This window comes from Lagopus leucura, unplaced genomic scaffold (assembly GCF_019238085.1).
Source record: "Lagopus leucura isolate 7727_CA_CO unplaced genomic scaffold, USGS_WTPT01 Super-Scaffold_100048, whole genome shotgun sequence".
In the NCBI taxonomy this organism is placed as follows: domain Eukaryota; kingdom Metazoa; phylum Chordata; class Aves; order Galliformes; family Phasianidae; genus Lagopus; species Lagopus leucura.
The window spans coordinates 765,805-790,686 of NW_024962294.1; the positions used below are offsets into that span (position 1 = coordinate 765,805).

General features: G+C 44.4%; 1 protein-coding gene across 1 annotated transcript in view; it reads right to left on the minus strand.

Moving 5' to 3' along the window:
• The window catches only part of CSMD2 (CUB and Sushi multiple domains 2), a 229,439-nt gene extending 204,687 nt beyond the window's left edge, over positions 1 to 24,752 (minus strand). Inside the window, exons 1-2 of the mRNA XM_042885206.1 lie at positions 24,596 to 24,752; positions 6,629 to 6,845 (exon numbers count right to left, since the gene is read on the minus strand). Coding sequence (XP_042741140.1) covers positions 6,629 to 6,845; positions 24,596 to 24,752 — 374 coding nt within the window. The remainder of the gene's footprint in view (positions 1 to 6,628; positions 6,846 to 24,595) is intronic.
• Positions 24,753 to 24,882: the final 130 nt, after the last annotated feature.

Genomic DNA, 24,882 nt, shown 5'->3' on the forward strand with positions numbered 1-24,882 from the left:
CATTTCTAACCTCACCGTTTAACAGAGACCATGGGATTGTTATCATAAATCCTCTAGGAGCACAGACAGGCTTTTGCTCTAAGTGCCAGCAGCTAACAAAGCCAAGGAATTCTCAGGGAACGTTACATTTTCCAGGAGCAGGAGCTCAATGGATCTTAAGGCTGAAAGCCTGCCTGTTTAGCCACGTGAATAAACCCAGAACATGCTGGGCATCCAGGAGGGTGAGTGTATGGAGGCATAATCAAGCAAAAACTTTAATTATGGCTTTTTTTACCAGCCATGCAACCCTATTCCTCCTGCTCTCTCCATCTGAATCTCCCGAAGCTGAAGCCACACAACTGTGAAGAGCCAAAGCTGACATGCAGAGTGACTCTGGGTCTCAGCTGCCAACTCTGTGCATCCCTCCGACTCCTGATGCATACACAAGCAGGGTTTGAGCTCTGCTTCAGACATCGGCCTTCAGAGGGAACCTTCACTTCTCCCAGGTGAATGTTAAGCAGCAGCAGAAGGCAGGAACTGTTCTGCCCAGGTGACCCCAGGACAGCAGCTCAGTGGTGAGCTCTGATCCTCCTGGGGATGGACACAAACTGCAGCCTCACTACTGACCAGAGGACAGCTATGCCTCCTTAGAATTTAATCTGTAATTGTACACAGTAATGAAACTTAACAGCAATAGGAAAGAAGGGAACAGCAGAAATTTGCTTTCCATAAATCTAAATTAAGGGGAAGCATCCAAATGGCACAAATAAGTGATGCAAGTTGGCCTCCGTAACCAATGCAGTAAAAACCAACCAACAAAACAGGTTAATAAGGGGTGTGATTCTCAGATGTGCTGGACGATGAAACAGCCTGAAACAAAAAAAGTTTCTGATGATGAAGATCTATCTAAAAAGACTACAGTATTGATTCACGTTATACCTAATTCTCTGTTCACCTGCACCTTCAGTGAATGCTGAGTACCAAGCAGAGATGAGATGAACCATGCAGATAAATGGTGGAGTTTAGAGGAGATCCCAGCTCCAGGAACGCTCGATGCACTGGAGACAAAAAGCCTCAGTCCCAGCAGCATCACAGCTTTCACTTTGCATCAGCCACTTCTGCTTCCACTTCTCCTCCTCTGCTACAAACACATGGGCTGCAAAGAACTCCAGCATGAGGCTGTCATGCTACAAACCTGCACAGCTTAAGGACCCAATTCCAGTGGAAAAAAAATCTGTGTAAGAAATACTAAGACAACATTTCACACTTCAGTTTGCACATGGGTTGGTGACAACAGCTACCAAACAGCTCAAGTGGAAATATTTCTCCTCCTCCCAAACCCTCTAATTCCACCATAGCAGCAGTCATCAGCTGCAGGACTGTGTATTATCAGGTAACTGAAGATGTCAGGGCAATTACTGCACCTTTGGACAGCAGAAGCCTTTATGTCTTCTGCACAGTTATGAGACTGCAAAAAGACAATTATACTCCCTAAGAAAAAAAGACCGGACGTCAGCAGCCTTGTGCCACACCAAAACACAATTCTGAGAGCCTGAAGGGAGTCACAGCCCACCCTCTGCTGCCCAACAGGAGCGTAATGAATTAGAGGCAATGGGCACTGCAGATTTGTCAATTTTCCATTTGAGTCTGCAAGTAATAGCACTCCACAATTTCATTGTATCTTCAATGATCTAGTAAGATTGTATCATCTCCTGTAGTCTTTCATTAATTCTGATAAAAGAGAAATACGCATTGACTGGAGAGACGCTTTGCCTGAGAAACTCTCAAGGTCAGACATTAAAGTGAAATAAAATAATTCCTTGACCTGGAGACTCACTGCATCCAAAAAAGCCTCCCTTCAGGAGGAAGGCACAGCTCAAGTTTGTTTTGTGCACTGAGTCTTTTCCCACCCCAGCAAACAGGCCCTCCAAGGGAGTTTTTAAACATTCTACAGCTACAACTTCCACAAATAAAGCTGTGCCATTTTACAGGTGGAAACAACCACTAACCAACAGCTGCTGACACACTGTGCTGCCTAAGGCAGCTCACTGAGCCTCCCCGTGCTGCTGCCTGCTCTTCCCTATAACATAAGAGGCCTCAAAGCACTGATGGGGAGGTGAGAAGCACCAGGCAAAGTCAGTAGATGGGTTCAATTTCTCTCCCTTCACTGCTAAAGACAAAACTTTCAAACTCATCTCCCTTGCTCTGACCCCAGAAGCTCGCCCACTGCCTTTGTAAATTGCTACTCCTGCTAAATGAATTAAAACTCCACGTCTACATCAATGACTTCTATGGACTGCAAACATCCACGACGGCATCGTTTTGAACACCACACACATAAAAAGATAATCAACTTTCCCACTATCAGACATTCAGTAGCAAAACAACTTTGATAAGGCAAAGGAGCGATCCCAGGAGAGCCATTACAGCTCCCACCTTGCCCATGTATTTTACCTGGAGCACCAGTTCTGGGCACTGCAGGATCTATAGTCGTAAATAAGATCACATTCAGAGCTCACAACACTCTGCTTGTGCTGTCTAAATGCTATTAACACTCAGCCTGAAGTTCTTGTGCTCAAGAAACGTTTAGATGTTGTACTACAGGACACGCTCTAGTGGGGAAATATTGGTGGTAGGTGGAGTCTTAATTAAATCTATTAGACATTACCTAATTATAGGGAATCCTTCTGCGCTCAGCTTACCTTAATATGAAGCAAGAGTCATTGTCAAGGATTTCTAGTAGATTTTCACCCATAAACACCATTAATCAGCAGTTTAGTGGGAAAACAAACCACTCATGGTTTGGATAACAGCGATGCTTTAAGGCTCAGCCACAGAGAGCCCCTGCACTGAGCACACAGCAGGAACAGCCGTATCTGGAAAAAACTCCAGTCCAAAAATCCTCCTGCCCCAATTCCACCGTCAGCTTCTATCAACCATCACAAAAACATGACCTTATAGAAATACAGGGAACACAAACAGCCCTAAATGCTGTTGCATTTACCCCGTTAGCTCTCCAAAACTTTCAGATTTCCTTGCACCAACTGTCCCTCTCATCACCGCTATCTGACAATTCTAAGATCAAACAAAATACTGCATCTTGCAACCAATTAAACAAAGCCAAAGAGATGTTTTTTAACTACACATTGTTGACATTCTTCCCCTCAACAAACCACTGTACATTCTATCTGCCTTTCCTGAATATTTTAAGAGTTTTTAGAAGGAAGAGTACAAATCTGATTTTCTCCACCCATCAGTCCCATACCGAGTGTAAACCCCATAGCTTCCATCACAAAAAACATGTGAAAAAATGACTGACTTATTGAATACATTGCAAACACACTTTCCCATCATCTTAATTACTTGAAGTTTCAGGCCTGCACTAAGTTAGCAACTAATTAAAGATTCTTACATTAAGATCACCCTACAAATCATCAGCATCAGACGAAAACGTTTGAAGATGGCACGTGGCCTCACTTCTCTACTTTCTTTCTTTCTTGTCAGCTACTGTCTGGTTATGTCACGTCCCCACAGTCAGATATGAAAAGGTGCAAAGCAGCTCCCAAATCCCACAGCAATCTAAGATCCAAAAATAACTCCAAATATTCAAATTTCAGTCAGGTCTCTGCTGAGCTGCTAAGCCCAGCGCGGTGGGAAAGCAATCAGGAATGGAACCTGATTGGAGCATCCCCTGCACAATGGCAATCAGCGAAGCACAATGGGAATTCACAAGAAGTGTTCTTGAGCAACTGCAGCTTTCAGATCCGACCTCCAGTGGCAGTTCAGGAACTCAAAGGATGGGAGTTTGGGACAGCTTGGTCTGGTGAGCTCATGCAGCTCAAGAGAAGGAAAGCCACGTGCAGCCCCAAAGAGAAGTTACGAATCTGATGGTTGAGAACACAGCTCTGCTATGCAAGCCAAGGAGAGAAAAATCTGCATCTTTCCACATTCTCAGGATCCAAGGAAGATTCTGCTACAACGGTCCCTGCTTGTGGTGCTGTCACTGATAAAAGCCCCACGGTGAGGGGAAAAAGCAGAATCACTGAATCAGGCTGAAGAAGCAAGGGCTCTGAAGCAAGCTCCCATTCTACCAACCACAGCAAAGTCATAGCAAGAGATGGCAAGATTCCTGCACGTCTAAATTAAGACACTGGAACACATTTAATATTCACATACTCATCACAAACACGCAGTGCAAATTCCCTAATATACAGTAAAGCAGTTTATTAGCAAATGTCTCATTGGATTAAGTCTGCTCTTATTCTATTAGGCAACTTTCACACCACATTAAATTGCATGACAACAGGGTGTTTGCCAGCACACGATGAAGGCAATCATTAACCCTTCCTTAGGAAGGCACAGGCAAAAGGCATAGGTGTGACACTGAGCCATCAGACTGGAGGGACTCTTAGCAATATAGGCCTGAAATGGAATATCAGGGTTTAGAGAAAATTGTAGCATCCTCCATCTCTCAGCACATCAACACGTAAACCACTCATTTATACCCAGATCACTCACTTCTCCCAGTCAAGACCTACTGAAATAAATCAGCGATGCTCAATAATACAAGCTTGAGTGGGAGAAGCAGGGAGGCACGGTTCCTGTCTTTGTTAACTGTTTTGTTCATAGGCCTTGAACAACAGTGAACAAAGCAGTTACCTTCTCTATAGAAACAGCTTTTCTTTCCCTTTTGTATGCTTGCTTACAGCTTATTATGGCTCACCTCCTGGTAGCACCAGCTTTGATGAATGATGTGTGGTCATCCATCTTCAGGTGCTGCAATTCAGTGAATGGAGTACATTTGGAAAGCAGTCCAAGAAAAAAAAAAAATTGATAGCCAAAGGGGAAAAAAAAATTGAAGAAAGAAAGAAAAAAAGCCCAATGTTGGGCAACAGCTTCAGAGCTTAATGAAGTAAAATGGATGTATGAAAAAATATGAGCTGAACAAAGAGATCAGACAGGAAACAGCACAGAGGAGCAAGATCCAGGTTTTGCAATCACTAATCTAGAAACATACGGGAGAAAACACAGGTGTCCATCATGTATGAGCCCAAATCTCATTTACTTCTGTAAGCCCCCTGCAGGTGCTTTCAGTTCTCTAGAAAACTTCCACAACACCCTTTTCTGTTTATTTCACTTTCCTCCGTGGCACACCACCACCTGAATGCATCACCCACTCATTAGAGATGAAATTCTCACGTTGCTTTGTGCTCCTGCAAACTGGCATATGCTTCAAGTCGTGCAAAACATCCGTCAGTGATGCAGAGGATCTGATTTGTCTCCTGCACCTTCCCCAAAAATGCAAGTCCACACACTAAAAGGCAGCAGCCAAGCTGCACCTCAGAGGTTTGTTGTACCAATGGACTTTATCATGATGCCCTTGCTGGTACTTCAGACCATGACATATTATGCTGAAGAGCAGCTCAGGGCAATAGCTGGGCAAAGTTATTCTACTGCATCCTACTGATTTACTCCACCACGACCCCACTTCTGAATTCATTTCATTCATGGATTTTGCTTCTTCAGCAGAACCTCCCACTGACACGCAGAGGGCAAAAGGAAACAGCTGGCACTGCTGATGAGCAAAGCCATTCATTGGGGTGCCTCTAAGGGCAAGAGGTGCACGTAAAGTTTCATCAGCAGAATTATATGCTAGCTGTGGGCATCCTTCATGTAATATCTGAAGCAAAGCACTACCTTACCTTCTGCTTAAGTGATGAGGTCCCATAATTAGGATGATTCTAAAGAATGGTTGCTAGGTGAATATTTATTTATATAACTGTACATAAAAAGCTGATTTTTCACCAGTGTTTCTAATTCAGATTATACAGTTGTGTTGGAGAAGATACTGAGGTCAAAAGAACCCATACTAAAATAGTTTGAAGTAAAACTTCCAGAACTGTCCACGTCCAGCATCCCAACCAGGATTCCAACACTAGATGCCACCACTGGTCCCTCTCTGAGCACATCACTATCAGATATCAGCAGCAATCAGACACCACATCACACAACAATAGTCATATTGTCCACAACATATAGGAGTCATTACTCCTCCGAATGGAGGAAACTGGCATACCATTTAACAGCTGCTATACAGTAATGCATTATTTTCCATAATCAGCCTCTCGTTAACTTTTTATTTCAGGATGGTACTCTGAAGTCTTAGAAATCAAACTCCATGGAGGGTCTTCATACTAAACTATCTTACTCGATAACTCCTTACCCCAAAAGATCCATCAGTTCAGTCAGAAGTGAGAGAATATCACCCCAGTCCAGCTGATGGGCAAGCCACAGATTCAGTAATTTGGCTAATTCCCCACACAGCATTTGGCAGAGATATAAACTGAAGCCCATTATCCGTCCTCCCACTCAGAGAACCTCCTTTGGATTGAAGGAAGCTCCTCTGCACATTAGCTTTGCTTCCCTCTTGCTCCATTTTCTAATTAACTTCTCTGGATATCTGGAATGACTTTTGATAAATCATTACTGTCAGGCATTCAGAGAAACATATCAAACTTTATCAGAGATAAGAAAGCAAAAGAGCTGTAAGAACTGCTCATGAAGAACCCCAGTTTACTGCTGGATGCATTTAATCCTACTGGCAGAAATAGGAATAGGTTTATAAGCAACTCTATAGTAGACAATATACCTTGTTCTCAGGTTCCCCTGCTGAGGCAGTCCATCGTAGATAGATAATACATCAAAATCTTCCTCTAACGCAAAGGACTGGAAAACAAGCTGTATCCTGTTCTTCTCCTCAGCAGTGATTGTCCACGTGCAGTTTGCATAATTTGGATATCCATACGGAAAGCCTGGACTCTGTATTGTCCCATTCGGGCCATGCAAAATGTGACTGCAGTTCTGGGCTGGTGAAAGAGAAGACAAAAGTACAAGTCAAACGGCGCAGAATACAAATCCAGCATCATCTCCATTGAAACAGGTCATGCAGGATTCTTCCCACTGAATTTGTTCTTCCCCAGGCATTCTTGGTCATGATGAACACACCAACATAGCACCTGTTTGTCCCCCCCTGTGTGAGCTCAGGCCCCAGACACAATCTCCTGTATTTAAAGCTGTGCTCAATCCTTACATCCCCCACCTTGTCAAGGTTGCCATGACTCAGGTGCAGACCTAGCACTTGGATTTGCTGAACCTCACGAGCTCACTGGGCCCACTGCTCAGCCTGTCAGGTCTCTCTGATGACATCCCATGCCTCAGGAGCACTGACTGCATCACACAGCTTGGAGTCATCAGCAACCTGCTGAGGGTGCAGGCTAAACACGCAGCAAACATCTGCTGGGCCACATTCTTAAAGCACTGCCCTGACTCCACAGCTGAGTCAGAAACCCCATCCCACATCCACCAGCTAAATACTTCAAGCCTCCCTCCATCAATTTTTCCTTCCCCAAAGCACTACCTGTGAGCGCTCCATCCCAAAGATAAAGATCAACTGCCATGATGCACAATTTCCAGATATATGAGAGTTTTTTTCTCTCTCTCAAGGGAAACTAGTACATAAATATGTGCTGGAGACAGCCTAAATGACAAATTCTCCTTAGTGCTTTCCTCTCTTCACTGCTACTTTACCGGAATGTCTTTTGAGGCACAAAGACAAATTCACTCATACAAACTTGGACATCTCTTTGCAGCTGTAATGCAATAATCTTCCACTCACCCACACCAAAATGAAACTGCAGACAGTTTGCAAGGCAACTGCTGTGAAATCAAAAGCAAAGTTTCACCTTTATCCTAGAGCCAGCAGACCTGCAGGTCAGCACTGCTGACGCGTGGGCCAGCTTTTCTCATGGATCCTGCCTTGCTTACCCTGCTTATGCATCACCTGAGTTGAAATGAATCAGAGTAGAAATTGCCTCTTTGATTTCTCACTGCTTTTTTCAAGGCAGCAATGGCATTTACACTTCTGAGGGCCAACCAGCTACAGGTAAAGAACTGCAGAGTAAGGCTCATTAAAGCCAATTACAATTAAATTGACCTACTTCGGTGCAAAAAATGCTTAGTGAAACTTGTCTCTGCAGGATGGAGCTCACACCTTCATGAATCTAAAATGGTTAATCATATTTACTACCCGAGGACTCTTTTTGTATCATGTTTATTACATCAGCCAGAGTTACGACAGCCCAGTAATCCGCAGGGGACTGAAGCTGAGCTAGGCACATAACTCATTAACAAGGCCAGACTCCAGTACTTTGCATTGCTGCAGCACCTGGCATCTGCCTCTCTCAGTGCAGTTTGTCAATATAAATGAATACAAGAGTGAATCCTTCCTCCCTCTTTCACCTTAGCTCCATTTCCTTGCAGGATGTGTAAGCTAGGCGCCAGCACAGGACTGGGAATGGCACAGAGGGGTAAAATTCAGCCGGGTTTGGTTTAGTGCCTCAGACTGCCAGAAGTCCATCACTTCCAGTCCTCCAGAATTCAATCACAGCCTCTTCTCTTCACCAGACTGGCACACAGTAGGCAATGCGGCAGTTGAATCTCTAGCTACTGCACATGTTTTATCTTAATTGTAAGTAAATATCATCAGAACAATTTAAGGAAAATGGGAAATTAAAGAGCCTGTATCTCTCCTTTTCCTGATGGTATTAAAGCCACCAGCACTGCATGAGAAAGGAAATTCAAGGTCAGAGATGCTGCGCTCCAAATGTTTCCAAGGTCACAGGAAAGACAACAAGATTTAAGATCAATACAAACTTATGCTATCCTTGCATAATTAGTGATTAAAGGAAAGAATAAGGCCTCAAACCTAGCTGAATAAAAGCAAATACATAAGAGAAAATTAGGACACAGCTCTGTGACATATCCAATCAATCTACTGAAATAATTGCGCGTTCATGATTCTGACCAAGATGTGCTATGCACATCGCTAACAAAGCTGCTCATTGCAAAGAAAAATTAGTTTTCCAAAAGCTGACAATCTGAAAAGCAATATATACTTCATCAACTGTGATAGTAGGGAGCTTCGTTTATATTGGACGCTGATGGAAAAGTCAGCAGGCACGGGAAAGAGATCCAGAAAGCCCAAGAGAATTTATGCATGCTCTGTAATTTGTTTTCAGGTATGAGTTAGCTCAGCTCAGGCTTGACTGACAAAACCTTATCTGAAGTACATGACAAGGAAACACACCACTTCTCCTCTGAATACTTGCAGAAACAATTCTCTTTATCCCTTTGGCCCAGAAGCACGAACAGAGAGGTTTGAAAGGACAACGCCACTCAGCGCAATGCAGCTTTGATGAATTCACCTTTGGCAGAGAACATTCCCTTCACTGCCCCCCACTCCCTGCAGCTGACACACACAGAACAACCCCACATCCCCCTCCCCCTCTGCCACTCTTCATCCAAAAGCCAGAACAAGGATGAGAAAGGTGAACGCTGGCAGCGAACGGCTCGGCACCAGCATGACGGTGTAAATATTTGTGTACATCTCCCCCTGCTAATGCTGTTACTCACAGACTCCCACTTTCTGAAGGTAAAACACCAACATGAAACTCATCGGCGGAGATGCGTCTGCGGGCAGCTGTCCTATTTTGTGATGGAGATGGGCAGTCTGAGAACAGAGCTAATTCCAACCCGTGCTCTGCCAACGCAGCCTGCCATTTTCAATTCTGGGAAGTGGTTTATTATGAGGGTGTATCTTTTTAATGACTGCATCAGTGTAATTTTATTGCGGCAGCGCTCGGTTTGTAGACAAGGACAAAAGGCTTGGCACTGCTCAGTGGACAGAGCCTTTCAACCAAAGAGATCTCAATTTGTGGAAGAGGAAAACATCACAACCCAAAAAGATGCATTAGTGGCAGGACTGGGGTTCTGCAGAAAAGCATCTCTTCCCAGCAGCACAACCACCACCTCCTCAACACAGAGCTTAAGGCAGCTTCACCCCGCTCAGCTTGCAGCACTCGGTTTCACTTCTAGACCATATACACAAGATATACATATAGATCAGCTTCACTTCTAGTCCATACACATGAGGAAAAGGATGAAGCATTTACCTTGCATGATGTTCACAGAGGAACCATATTTCTGGCAGAAATAGGGGCTGCCTGCAGTTTTATAACGCACAGTTGATCTATATGCCACAGAACTTAACATGACTGGGCACAAACATCAGCCAAGGACAGCTCTGACTGCCTCCTGCTTGTTGAGCTGGGAAAGCTGCAAACCCCTCTGCATGGAACCCATCAGCCTCGTGCCAAGAGAAGGGCAGAGTGCCCCAGAACTCAAAAACTGGAACTTCTGGTAAGAATGGTAGTAATATAAGATGCAGTCTGATGGTAAATGTACCCACTGCCTGTACAAAAGACAAAAATCCAAGGCTGGTTAACATCTCCCACCTACTTCCAGTTCCTTAAGCTTACCAGGCTGGATCTGGTAGAAATCAAAGCAGCATTTTAACTGCTCAGATGTACACGATATTAAATCTCCAGAATGCGATTCTTAGGAGAGAAGAAAACAGAATTTACTTCTGAAGTATTTCCTAAAATGGAACTCCATGCCCTTTGTTTCTCAGCAGAAAAAAAGGAAAAACTAATTTAGCTAACATTGATGTATGGTCACTGCACAATTCAAGGAACAAATATCAAACCATATCTACTGAGTTGCTCTCAGTAGCAGTGGCTGTTGGTGATACATGGCTGCCTTCTCCTTAACGCAGCAGTGCTCCGTACTGTCAGTTTCTGTAGTTATTGTTTCTTAGGAGCAAGTGTTTCTGGTCTGTGTTGTTCCAGCCTACTCAAGGAAACAGACCAATATAAAATACACCTTCCACCATAAAACTGAAATCCATACCCTGCAGATGAGCACATTCCCTTCCAGGCTGCAATGCCAGGGCCAGATTCTGCTCACGCATCAATAACTCCCCAAATTTTTCTATGTACTGCTCAGAATCATTCACCTTCACCACACGAAGATCTTCAAATCAATTTTTTCTTTTTTTTTTTTTAATATATTTTTAAGCGTTGCTTGGTCTGCCATCTAAGGTTAGAAAAAGGCCCCTTTTCCTAAGGTTTATTGTTTTGAATGATTTATCTGCAAGTGACTGTGCCTTCTTACAAAGCAGGCTTCTGGATCTTCACAGACTCAGAAATCAGAACTAGTTTACCCATAGGCTGCCTTTCATTCTCTTGTTCACACAATTCAAGTGAACGCAGAGGGAAAGTACCTTCATACTTCATAAATTAAGCCTTGTTTCCCTAAGCATTCGCCTTTTCATAGTTTTAACTTAACCTGCAGTCTAATATCAAAGCCCAAAGGGTAATAAATAATGCAGAAACATTCCATTAACTATAACTTTTAATCAAAAGCCACTGGATTCAAGAACATCATCAAGGGGATGATTAACATCTCTGATAGCCAGTGCCTTTTTACTGTGAACACACGAAATGAAGAACACAAGGGCAAAGAGCACACATTTTATCTGAATCTAGCTCACACCCCTACTGCCAAGTCCCAGAAGGGATTACAGCATGGGCCTCCAATCCAAAGCAGGACACGAGTTCCATACTACAGCAGATTTGCACAGTACTGTGGGGATATCAGAAACCCAACACACCATTCCCAAACCCAGCTAAGTCACCCCTCCAGTCCCAAGGCATTACTTCTTCCCATCCAGCAGTCTCTCTGCCCCATCACCATCTCTGTGTCCCACTTAGTGCTGGCTGAACAGCTTTTCCAACACATCTTGGAAGCGACACACACATCCTAGATGCAGAAAATCCCACACAAAAGGATGACAGTTCATTTTTCCCAAAATAACAACCTACATAATATCATAATATAATAATTCATTATTACACAATAAAGGCACCTCCACTGAAAACGCTGAGGACAACACATCCAAAATGCTGGAAGTACCGTCACAGATGAACACAACCTGCTCATTGCTTCATTGTTCAATGATATTTCTGAAGCCCTGGCCAGGTTCTAGATTCCCCAAGCCCTTCCACAGCTGTCTGAAGCCAAGAATCGGCCAGAATGCTGCAGTTTGGGCAGAGACTGAGCAGATCACTGCCCCATCCATATAGAAGGGAAACTGATTGTCATCCCTGCTTGTACATTCCCCTCCTCAGCACCAAGCTGACCTTCTCCCTTAGAAGGGAGGAATAAAAAAGACATAATAAAGCTGAAAAGACTTATTTTTATATTTCACGATTGAACCTCAAAAGGGCATGCAGTTCCAGGAGCAAGATCAAAGGAGTTCTGATATGCTGTCCTGAAAAAATAAAGACAACATCCCATTTCGGGTAACATCAAAAGGCATTGCAGGACAAAACTTAAATCACAAGAACATGACAGTGCACATATGTCTGTCTTACAGCTTCACAGCAGCCCCTGACATGTTGAGAGGCCAGAGACTTCAACTGCTGGAATGTAATGCCTTGTTGGGTTAAGACAAATTGCTGCAGTGAGTACATGGGTCATGGCAGCAGCTGCCAGATCGTCCCCCGAGGCTGAAGCTCCCTGCTTCTAACAGGAGGACAGGGCAGCATGGCAGCTGACCTGACACAGGCTGTCCCCTGCCCTGGAACAGCAGGGACTTCAGGCTTCAAGACCTTTATCAGATTTGTATTTTAAAAGCAGACTGCTATCAAAGGGGGACCTAAAAAATCACACTACCCGGGGCATAGCTGGTAAGGACTTGAGTTGTACTGTGAACATGGCAGCACACCTCCCAGTTGGGTTATCAGAGACATTACTGTGCCATGCTGCCTTCCCCAGGTGCGTGCTCTATCTTTCTCAGCTACTTTAGAAGCACTTACCCCAGCAGATTTATATACCACTTTATTATCTGAAATGCTTACAATCTAAACAGAACCAAAAGCAAGCTAGAGAACAGGACAGGCCTTTAGCAGAAGATTTGCACCAGTGTTTCAGAGATGGCACAACCAGCAAAACTACATCATCTTGTGTTAAGGGGCTGCTCTACAGATGAATCACTGCATAAGTAGATAGACAAAATGATGTCAATATACTCTGTTAAACACAGCAGGAATACATCTACTTCTAATAATCATCTAAGAAAATCCCTGCTATTAATGCTAAATAATCTAAGCAGTATCAAAGTAAATGGAGATGTCTCTGTTTATTAAAGATACATAAATGATTTTTTTTCCCCTCAGTATTTTGTACCAGCAATCTTAAAACCACTGTTCTCTCTGAGCTAGCTGAAGTTCACTAGCTGGAGGCAGATGGGACACACATCCCTCCATACACATCTGATCCAACAGTGCGACAGCAATAGATGCAACGTCAGCCAACATTCCCCGTGTGAGTAAAACAGAACTTTGTTTGGCCAACGCTGATGAGGAACCTGACTTACTGCATTACCAACTGCACACCTCAGCACCTTTTAGTCAAATTTCAGCTTTCACCATCTTCCCTGGAAACACGGTAACAAAGAGCATCACAATGACTGCTTCATCTGGAAGTGTCTGTAGAACAAAGCAGAAAGATGGGTCTGCCTGGAGCACAACAGGAGAGATTGTTTCCACGCTCTACTGACCCCCAGAGATGGCATCCAGCCAGGCAGTTTGTTGATGCAAGGAGTGTGCATAGAAAAAGAAAACCCTGAACCTTTTAACAATGAACAAAGAGCAGGAATCCCATCAGCAAGGGCAGTGCACTGCAGCTCAGCCAGGGAGCAGGGCTTGGCTTCAGCACAGCTGCTGCTGAGGATGTGCCACCCTGGTATCTCTGCGTATCGGTGTGAAACCAGAGCAAGGGATTCTGATTGAGATTCCTCACGTAAATGGGGAGAGAGTGGGAGGAAATGTTTGTTGTACAAAGATCTACATCACGCATCCAAACGCAGCGGTACGGCTCCGAGCAGCATTTGTGGCTGGTGCTAAACACAGTCAGGACATTTGACAGCCCCAGCTCCAGGCTGTGCTCTCTGCAAAGGGACCGTGCTGCCCTCCAGTCCTTCGTGATCTCCTGATGAAACTGAGGAACTCACACAGACCATCCGTTATGTGACATCACCTGCTCAGCTCTGAGCGCTATCAGTTATCCCAAATTCAGCCCCAGCGGCTCCTTCTCAAGGGATGCAATTTTCTCCCTTCAAAACTTTCCCTTTCAAGATCATCTCTTAATCAATTCTGACTGCTCCCTGAGCACCACCACTCCTCTACGTTGCCATTGTCAGCATAATAATCACACCAAGCACTTATACAGTTATTTCCATCTTCAAAGCCCTCCACCACCATTAACCAATTAATGCTTATTCTCCTCACGCTGCCTCCAGTGTGAGTAACAGCCTCACCAGGTTCTCCCACCACTTCCCTTCATGGCTTTTTGGTTGCCCAGATATCCTTCACAAATACCACAGCCAGTCTCACGTTGCTCAGCTTTGTGCCATTCTCCTGCAGGTTGGTGTTCTACACCTGACAGTTCATCTCAGCTCATCACTGAGGTGGAAATCCACAGCAAGGAAACCAACCTGTCAAAAGCATCTGCACAAAGCCCAGACTGACTCCATTCACAGGCAGAATTTTTACTCTCTCTTTTTAAGGTGCTAATTAAGATCTTATGACCTGCAGTACCTGTGGTGTTATTTGCCTTATTAGATATGAAGCATCCACCTGTGAAGTAAAACGTTCCCTTCAAGGCCACCAAGAAGGGAAGTTGTCCCAGGAGAAACCTTTGGCCCAGCTTTGAGTTCCCCCAATATTGGCAATTTCACTGTTACACTGATGGAGAATTAACAGTCCAAAGGGAAAAACACACTGGGTATAGAGGCTTATTTAGAAGCACGCCTGCCCCACGCTTACATGGAGTTGCAAGCTTTTTCTTTTTCTTTTGTTTTTTTGCCTTCCCACTATGTTTCCACTTCTGGCTTAAACCTTTAAATGTCAACAGAGCAACCTGGTTATGTTTTCATCTGTTTGTAATTCCCTGGAAAGCCAGGAGCTGCACCAATCTGCGAAAGCTTGTGGTAATTGCAGGGCAGCCACCGGTCCTTTCCAGCACCAGGAGCTCAGAAAGAAAGGAGACAGAAGTTCTGTAGGAGAAAATGACACAGAACAGACTTCAAATACTCAGCTAAAGCCATAACCAGCAAGTTAGCTGTCAGTAGTGACCAAGATCTTAAGCCTTTGGGTAAAAAATAAAAAGCCCTCATCCTGAATAAGCACATCCTCCACTTCATTCTTCTGCTGCACTCAATAAAGAAATGTGCTCTACATTTACAAGTGCATTGAGATCTTCCAACAAAACACACTGCCAGGCGTTTGCATTGTAACAGCTTGCTCTTCTATTATTGTATTTGAATTACAAAAAGAAGCAAACAGAAGGCAATTTCTCTAGGGAATTTTTGTTAGGACATAAATCCATTTCTGTATTTGATTCTGTTAGCAGCACTTTCACATTCACATCCTTTAAGTGTAGCTGTGCTTCATATTTACTACCGAATGCCTGCTTCTCACCTTGGGCAATCAATGAAAGTCACCAGAAATCCACACTGCACAGACTTTACCATTCACTTTGCCAAATGAGCCAAAAAAACCAACACCCAATCCAGAAGAGGAGACACAGACGAATGAAGAAAAAGCTACCAAAGGTCTCTAATGAATCAGATGCAGAAGAAAAAGCAACATTTGAAACCATTTTAATCGTATCCAAAGTTTTGTTCCTTTCACACAAACAACAGTTTTCAAAGTCCATAATATTATACCAGCAACCAATCTGTACTCTGAAACTAAGATACCAGGCTGCTTTATCTCTTGTTCTGATCCAATTTAGAAAGTTTCTCACCAACCTGACACACCACGTGCAACTCCCAACGCACCTCCATACAGTCGCTGTGTTCTGTGGCCTCCATCCATGCTAAGCACCAAAGTCTCAGAACTTATTTCCAGTATATTGTACTATTTTATTTTTCTTTCAGCTTGTCCATTCATTTAAAAACTCATTTTCACTCTCGGACTTTCTATTTAATCTTAGTTTTCAATCCCAAAAGGAGATCAATACCTTTCTTCTTCAATCTACATAGCTCTCAATCAAAGAGTTAACAAGGGGTGAATTGCATCGACTCGTAGGTTCAAATTGGGTATTTTTTTGTAAGAAGCCTCATTTGCTAAATGCAGTCATGGAAAAGGAAAAAACCTGCCCACAACAGCCCTCAGCATCAGGTTCCTAGAAAAAAAAATAATAATAATTAAAAAAAAAATTAAGGTTATAATTTGTTCTCTAGTTTAAGTCTGTCGCAGCACTTAGTAGGAACAAATACAGACCCTCCCATAAAACATCATTTTCTGGAGCACTTGAAATTCAATGAATTAACTCGCTGTTGCTAAGCTGACTTCCATCAGTTAGAATTGATTCAGCTATTTATGAAGAGCTGTTGACAGCAGCATGAGCTTGCAGGACCATTTCTGATGCCCTCGTTCTTGCCAAAGGCACAGCAAACACCACTTTCCAGCACGGAAAGATCTGTGGGTCTGAGACATCAGCACAGAGCTACCACAGCTGCCTTCACCACCAAGGCCCAAGAATTTCATTCAAAAAAAAATTAAAATCCACACAAACCACGATGGTTTCACTGTGCTTCAGCTCCAGGCTCTAAGCAAAACAATGTCTGCAGCGTGGGGACCATTTCACACACTGTTCCCTCAACAAATGCGTACCTGCCAGCTTTTTTAGAGGTGTTTTCATGAAAACACCCTGCCAAAACACTGGGACTCCAACACAATTGCTTCACCATCATCTTTCATGAAGATGAGAGTCATCATAGCTTATAGAAGCAGAGCTGGAGCCCTTGGGGAAAGGGAGAGCCCTGCAGAGGCTTCAGCTTCTTCTCAGCCCATCCCAGGACTGGTTCCTATGGAGGCTGCGTTAAACTCAGCTTTAGAAGAAATCCCAGAGATCAGGGAGAAGTCCCCTACCCTTCAAACGCTCATTATTTCAGCAGGTGAACGCTTCTTTTCATCATTAACACAGAGGTTTTCCAAGTGGTGCTTAACTTTAATGGAAACAACCCAGGATTGTGGCTGACAGATGTGCAAGGTCCACAACCAGCATCTAACCTTTCCATAATGGAGACAAAAATACGATCGAGGGATATAAACAATATGCTGCACAGTGCAGGTAGCATCTTGTAAAATGACACTGGCTTTGGGAAAGCTCGTTATCCTTCCGAGGAAACAGATTTCTTTTTAGGAAGGATATATGTTTTTCTCGATATCATTATTCGGTGTATCAAATGGGAAAGGAATACTGAATTGTGCCTTTGTTGTAGAAGAAACGAGCTGCCATTTTCTGTACCTCCAGCTTGGCAATGGCTGCTCACCAAGCATCACATCTATCTGACAAAGGACCAGATCCTCTCTGGCCCTGTAGCAACCAGAGGAGGAAAGAATCCTGCTGAAGATAATGGAGTGACAAATGTGAAGGAGGAATGGCTGAGGAACAGAACGACACCCAGAACATCCTTACATTTTGAAACTGCAAGACTGGCTCTTTTGCAAGATGCTTAAAACGCCAGCTAGAATTGCTCATTTCAGCTCAAAGAACAGAGAAAAAGAATTCCCTTTACAAGCCATTAGATCTCAAGCTTGGGAACACACCAGTTAGAAAAGCAGAGTGAGGGCAGAACTGGAACAACATGCAAGAGATTACACAACCAAGTTCTTTGACAAACTTTCTATTACAAAAAAAAAAAAGATGAAAAAAAATCCATCCAATGGCTTCCAGTGCTTTAACTAAACGTTCAACTACTAACAAGAGGCACCCTGACTAGGAAACAACTTCTCTATTTCCAAAGTCCTTGAAACTTCCACTTCCATCACACATCGGGTAACACTGTTATATCCATTCTGTACAAGAAGCTGAAGCTCACACAGACTGAACAACTGCTTTGGAGCCAGTGAGTTTGAAGAGGGTTCAAACCTCAACGCCCAGCCCTCCTCCCCTGTCAATACTTTGCTTTTTTCAGTATCTCAATCCTTGATGCTTTTGGCAAATTCTTAGTCTGCAGGGCTCCTACCCTCCATTGGAGCACATGTAAATGCTGTGCTGCAGTCTTTCACAAAAAAAAAAGCACAAATGTGGATATAGACATACAAAAAAAAACCATGCAAGTAATGCACCACAACCTACAGAAAGAGCCAAGCAACCTGTGCTGGAACAGAACCTGCATCACATTCCTGACTTTTTGCCATGAGCGCTTTATTTCTTGAAGTTCAGCAGCAAACAGACAACTTTCACCTTAACATCATTCCCAATTAATCCCAAATTGTACGTGAAATGATTGAATTCACTCCATGCAATCAAGGGAGAGAACCAAGAGCACAAAACCTGTGAGGCTAATCAACAGAGCGCAATTTGTATCTGCTGAAAGCCTATCACAAACATACCCGCATCTCTCCGCAGAATAAATCTGTAAATCATTTCAGGATTTTGCAGATTCTGCTCACCCCCACCTTACAGGGATGGAAGTGGAACAGAAGGACAAAGGCTTACACCCTCAAGGACTTCCAGGAGCCACGGAAAACAGCAGGAATTGGGCTGCGGTGACTTCTCCAAGTAGAGAAAGAACACAAATAACAGGAGAGCACTGAACCATAAAATCCCCAGTGGTGGGCAGCTCTCTAGCTGTGATTAATTCATCTTTCCAGTCTCCTTATTTCAGTGCTCTTGCACCTCCTACAGCACCTGGCTCTGGGTGCTGGTGGGGCCATGATTACCAAGCTAGACTGGGGCAGAGAGATGTCCTCCTTGGCCCACATCTGAGCTGACAGCCTGAGAAGCAGCTGAATTCCTATGTTAAAAGCAACATGTGTGGCACAAAAAAAGGTGGATTGAGCCTAAATGAAGCTATTTCATTAGGATGGAACACACTTAGCATTCCAGAGTGCTAACAACAGCCGGAGGCCAAAGGAACCAATCTTCTCTTTCTTTCATTTTTAAATGTCCTGGATAAAGACACCTTTATTGATATTCATTGTTGTTTTATCTGCCTTGAAATGGGAACTGCAGACATTTTGATAAATTGATTGAGAAATTGTTCTGTTTCAGTGTAACTACAGTAAAATGCCTTCACATTCATGGTGCAGATACAGCTGAGACCTCATCCACAGAGAGAAGACATCTCAAAAACATCTCCTATCCCAGCAGCAAGAGGATGGCACTTCTGTGCTGCAGTAACAGCAGGAGAAGACCTCAAGTTGGTCCTCAGCTCTGCTAGGAACATGCTGGCTGACCTTGGGCAAGGCTTTCTGCATCGGGTCCCACCTCATCCCCACTGTGCACTTACAGGCAAATGGACTGACTTTTTCTGCCCAGTGCCTTCACTTAAAGGGTTAACAGCAAAGCAGGAGCAGCAATGGTTCACACGTAGAGTGGAAGGGAAGAAAACACCTGCCAATAGGAACATCATACGCTGTTTATTTCCTTCTTATTACAGATGGAATCTTGCATGTTGAAGTCACCACAAATTACTAAGGAAGAGGCACAAATGCCAGAGAACACTGAAGTACACCAGGCCTGGGTGAGAGCTTGGCAGTGCTATTAGCAAGCCCAGTCAAAGGTACAGATGAGTACAAAGCTGTTCTCTGGTGGTGCTGGTTGCCCCTCACACATCACCTCTAGATGCTGCATTGCTGTCTCCTCCAGTCTTTGCAGTCCTCTAACACTCAAGAGATACATTCAGGATTGTTATCATTTGGATTGCTGTCTTCTAGGCAAGGGCTGCCTCCAACATTATGAACACATAGGTTACGACCTCTGCTCACCCACAGAGCTGCAGCAGTCACCATACTACAAACATGTTGCATGGGTGTCACAAAATCACAGAACATCTCAAGTTGGAAGGGACCCATAAGTCCCTTTCAGTGACATTCCCCTTCCTTCACTCTCTAAATACCATAGGCTTGTCCCCAAACCTACACATCAGTTCATTTTCATGCAGATTTTTTTTTTTTTTGCAGTCAATAACACGGAGAGAATTTTTTTTTAATTACTTTTTTATCACACATCTCCCTGGTAACCATAGCTGCTGCAACTCACAGTTGCAAATCTTCCTGCACTTCTATGAGAGCCGTAGCTCACCACATCTCCCTGCTGCACAATCATCTGGGCCTCCCAGCCATGACCAGCAGCAACAGCCCCTGCTCCTCCTCCCACCAGCAGACAGCAGTGGCACACAGTGCATCACAGCAGCGATGCCTGCATCTCAGAGACAGGAAATTACTGCAGTCACTCCTGCAAGGGGCTGAAGCAGGGCATGTAGCTCAGCCTGGGAACACCATATTCAGTCCACTGTGAAGCAACGTAAGAAAGCCACAAGTCAAAAAACCCACTGTTCCACTTCCACACAGGGCAGGTATAAGGAAATAGCACACAAGCTCATTGCAGCATACTGTCTCCATCCTGGCCGTGTCCATGGTAGCAAAGACTGAAACGGAGTTAATTTGATTTCTTTAATCAATGGGATTTTCCCAGTTACACATAAACCACTATCAGATCAGTCAGCCACTGCATAGCATGGCAGAGGCATATTTATTTTGCAGATTACTGCACTGCATCATGTTTATAGCAAGTAAAGTACATTGATTTCCATAATTGCACTGTACTTCACTCCTCCAGAAACACTGTGTAAACACAGAAACTATGGGGCTACCATCACTGGAGTGTTGGGGATTTTATGCATCTCTATCTAGATTTCTTTGAAAGCAGTGTAAGTACCTACATCTGAAAGTCTCTTTTTGTCCCTGAAAACAAATCAATGAGGCAGTCACTCTTGTTTAGGAAAAAGCATCCTCTACAGCAGGAATACAACCTATGATATGAATGCGCTATCAACAGCTCAGCTACACCTTGAGCCCTAAATCACCTTGGCAAACACACATCCACTGGGATCCACGGCAGATTGCCTGGATCACATTCCCTGAACCCATTTTGACAGTTGCCTTCTTTTGACAGAAACTCACAGACAACTGGAAGGCAGCCACCAAGGATCAGCAGAGCAGACACCCACCTCTGTACCACTGCAGGCTGGGAACCATCAGCCAGCTGAATACAGAATTTCCCTAGGAGGTATCTGACATGACAGACCGGCTCTGCGGCAAGGAGAGCTTGAGCCTGGATGTTCTTCAGCAGCACCGAGAGGCCACAACAAAAACCAGAGTGATGGGCAATGGGGAGCCACATAGCATAGGAAAGGCTCCTGTACCCAAAATGATGAACTCGATCAGCACAAAGAATGAGAAGCCAAAGAATGAGTGAGATCGACTGCCAAGGGTTACACAGCAAGGCAGCAGCACACACTGCAGTGCCCCTGGTTCCTTCCCCTGTGCTCCCCTACCTGCTATGTGGGCACATGCTTCCATGGAGAAAGCCATGACAAATGCAGATATTCTTCAGGAAGAACTCACGAAAGCACCAACCTCCATGGACAGGTAAGAAAGCTCAGTGTGCACCAGTCAAACCAGGTACACATGGCACACAGAGAGGGAAGGATTGGGCCAATCCTACCCAACTGAGGATCACACCCGTGTCACCCCACTGTGACACACTGAAAGCACCCAGCGCAGGCCAAGCATCTCCTCCACCGCAGTCCCAAAGGCAAGGAAAGAGAACTGCAACACAAAGCCCTCTGCTGTGCCCACCCTCCCCAGGCCAGTCTGATCCCAAGCAAAGAGCTGCACCCTCTAAATGTTTGCCAGAACCACCTCCCCCTCCTGCAACAAGAGGCATCAGCAAGATATGAATGAGTAAGTGGGAATCATTCATTCCATTTAGCACTGATATCCACACTGCCTGAATGCTGGTAGTAGGACTCATATCAAAACGATACGCTCAGCTACTATCATCAAATACTGTCGTTTCATTGTGTGCCACAATCAAATGTAATCACGCTAGCGACTGTTCCCTTCCCTCCCACACAAACATCCATCCACTGCTTCAGAGTTAATATCTCATATCCTTACCCCCTATAAAAATACTCTGAGTGCTGCACTTGCTTCCCTAGCAGAGCAACTATCCCTGAATCACTCTTCATCCTGTGCAGATTAGAGACAACAAAATAAAAGGATGGTTTACAATGGAGATACGTACACATGCATCAAAATTCATAAGCTGCTTCCTATTCCTCAAAGGAAGAATTTGCCAAAACTCTTTTCCGTCAAGAAAAACAGAAAATTGCAGTGGGATAAAATTGGTGAGACCACATTTCAAGCCACTGCAACTTCCTGTTATGCAGCACCAAACAAGATGTTGACTAGTAAAGCACAGTGTGAATAACAACATCAAGACCTCCTTCACAACAGTCCTTCAAGAGAAACTGCATGTGTGCACCAAACGCGCTCCGCCAATGCACACAGCAAATGCCCCAGTGCCAACACACAGCTCATTACCCAGCAGGGAACAGAAACATTCTTATTAAGACCACCTGTTTGCACCATCGAGAAATTTCAGCACAAGATGCACTTTGTTGCTGAGAGCACATACGTGAATCAGTCTGCTCTCAGCCAAAGACCTCTCAAACCCAAATGCCATCAAGTTAGCACACCATCAAAATAAGAAAGGGAAACCATGAACCACTTCCTCTCCCATCAGCTCCCATATTCATAATGAACTTTGGGGTATGGTAGAACACCTTCCTGCAGCTGGTTCAGCTCGCTGCTTCCCCATGCGTCTGAAGGAAGCACCCACAGCAAACAGCCGTGTTTTGGAAGGATGCTGTCGGGCAGCAGAACCGCTGTCAAACACAACTGATGTGATCTCAGGAGGATTTCTTTCCCTTATTTTTTTCAGCCGGCCAGACCCACTAACCAGTAGTTTTTATATAAATACATACAGCTCTACTGCCACTCTATGGGTACTCGTGGTTATTACTACCCACACAAACCCCAAAAACTGGCGAGATCAGAACTGAAGTCTCTGAGGAACTTTGCTCTACCAAGGATCACTGCCTGCCCACCAAAGGGCACAGTGAGCTTCTTTGCTGGGGTCAGGCCCCAAAACTGCACTGGGTTCTGCACTGAGGTGGCTGTGTTTGCCTGATGGCAAACTGCACTGTGGAGCTCCTGCAGCAGGGCAGCACCGGTTCCAAGTGGAACCTTTACCTTGACAAAAAGGATCATCACTGGGATTTCAGAATGTGGTGAAAAGGAAGAGCTTGGAAAGAGTCCTCATCGACTGACAGCTCTGATTCTGATGCAAATTTTAAAAACAAACAAACAAAACAAAAACATGGCATCTGAAAAGCTTCTGCAGATTTACTTGCAGAGGAAAAAAAACAGAGCACTGACCAGGGGATGAAGGCATCAAACAGCACTTTGAATGCAGGGATAGAGCTAGGGGCCTGGAAAGAAAAGATTAAATACTGAACAAGCAGGTACAGAAAGAAGCCTGGAAAATCTAGTGGGGAAAAAAGCTACAGATAGCCTGAAAGAAGGAGAGAGAGCTGCAAAAACCTGACATAATAAATCTTCTTTAGGTATCTCTGCATCATTCTATTCGTATCAGAAAAGCACAACAGAAACTGCTGGAACGGTTCTCCCTTGTGGATAGGCAAAATGCTCCTGCCGAAGAAAGGGGAAAAAAAATAATCACCAAAAATAAATACTCATCCCTAATTATGGCTTGTGGGTTGCTGGGTGGTTCCACCTCCTTCCCTAATAGATGCTTCCCGTTAGCACAACTCCTCGGGTCCACTGCAAGAGCGCTCGGGAGGAACAGTTAATTATTCTGAATCTCTTTGGAGAAAGTCTGTCTTACATAATGAAATGAGTGTTGCATTCTAAATAACACGAGGATTTAAAAAAAAAAGAAGAAAAGAAAAGCTTTTATACACATGAACACACACAAGCATACATTCCTCCAGCCTAGGATGCAGCAGACAAGACAAACATTACTCAGAAACTCTTGGAAACCAGGGCACAGCAGCGTTGAAAGAAGGCTGCCAAGCACAGCTCTCCCACTCTTCCCCCTCCCACATACACAAAGACAGTCCCTAAATATTTGCTGTTTGCACCAGAAATAAACTTCAGTCCATAGATATCCTTTTGCTACAAGGTCAGCTGCAGAAAGCGGGGAGGAGACGAGCGCACGCTGCTCCCAAATTGAAGTCTCCTTCTTCCAAGTCAATACATGCATTTCCCACAAAAATCACCACGCTGAGGCCAAAGAGCTCGTCTTATCAAGTTCAAATGCAGGGGGGAATAAGAGGAAAGTGCTTCCATTTCCATTCAAGGAGTGCAAACCTGTTTTATCAGCTATGGTCAAATGCTGTGGGTACTGAAATAATGAATTAAGATGCAAGGGAAAGACAGGGGGAAAGCAATGGCATTTCTCTACAGTCGTCTTGCGTATCACACAGCAACCGTGCACAGATTATTTGACCCATCAGAGATGGAGAAATACTACGGGGTTCTATGTGGTATTACATCATTTGAGGCAGTTTCTCTCCAGCCTCTGGGTGCAACAATCTTGCCTGAAGAAAACTGAACACTCATTCAACACTACAGGGATGCGTGTGCTGACATACAAACGCATACACACACACCAGAGTCCCCTGGAAAGAGGATTAACAGCAGTGCCAGGCTATAAGCAGCAAGCAGGGAAATGCCCCAAAGTTACCAGCCTTCCCCAGCACACTCACCGTTCGCAGAGGCAGCCAGCAGCCCCACGGAGAGCAGCAGCACCCGGCTCCAGGAGCTCAATTCCACCGTCATCAGAGCCAAGATCCCCAATTTTCCCCAATTCCTTCCGATGCTGCAGCTGCATCCCGGCCGGTCCCATCCCAAGGAAGGTTGCATGTCAAAGGGCGGCAGGAATGGGGCGTGCTGGGGGTTGGTTGGTGGCGGATTTTCCCCCCTTTTTCTCCCCCTTTGCGATTGGGATAGTCCTCGGCTCGGCTGGAAGAAGAGGAGAAAGGCAAAAGGGGGG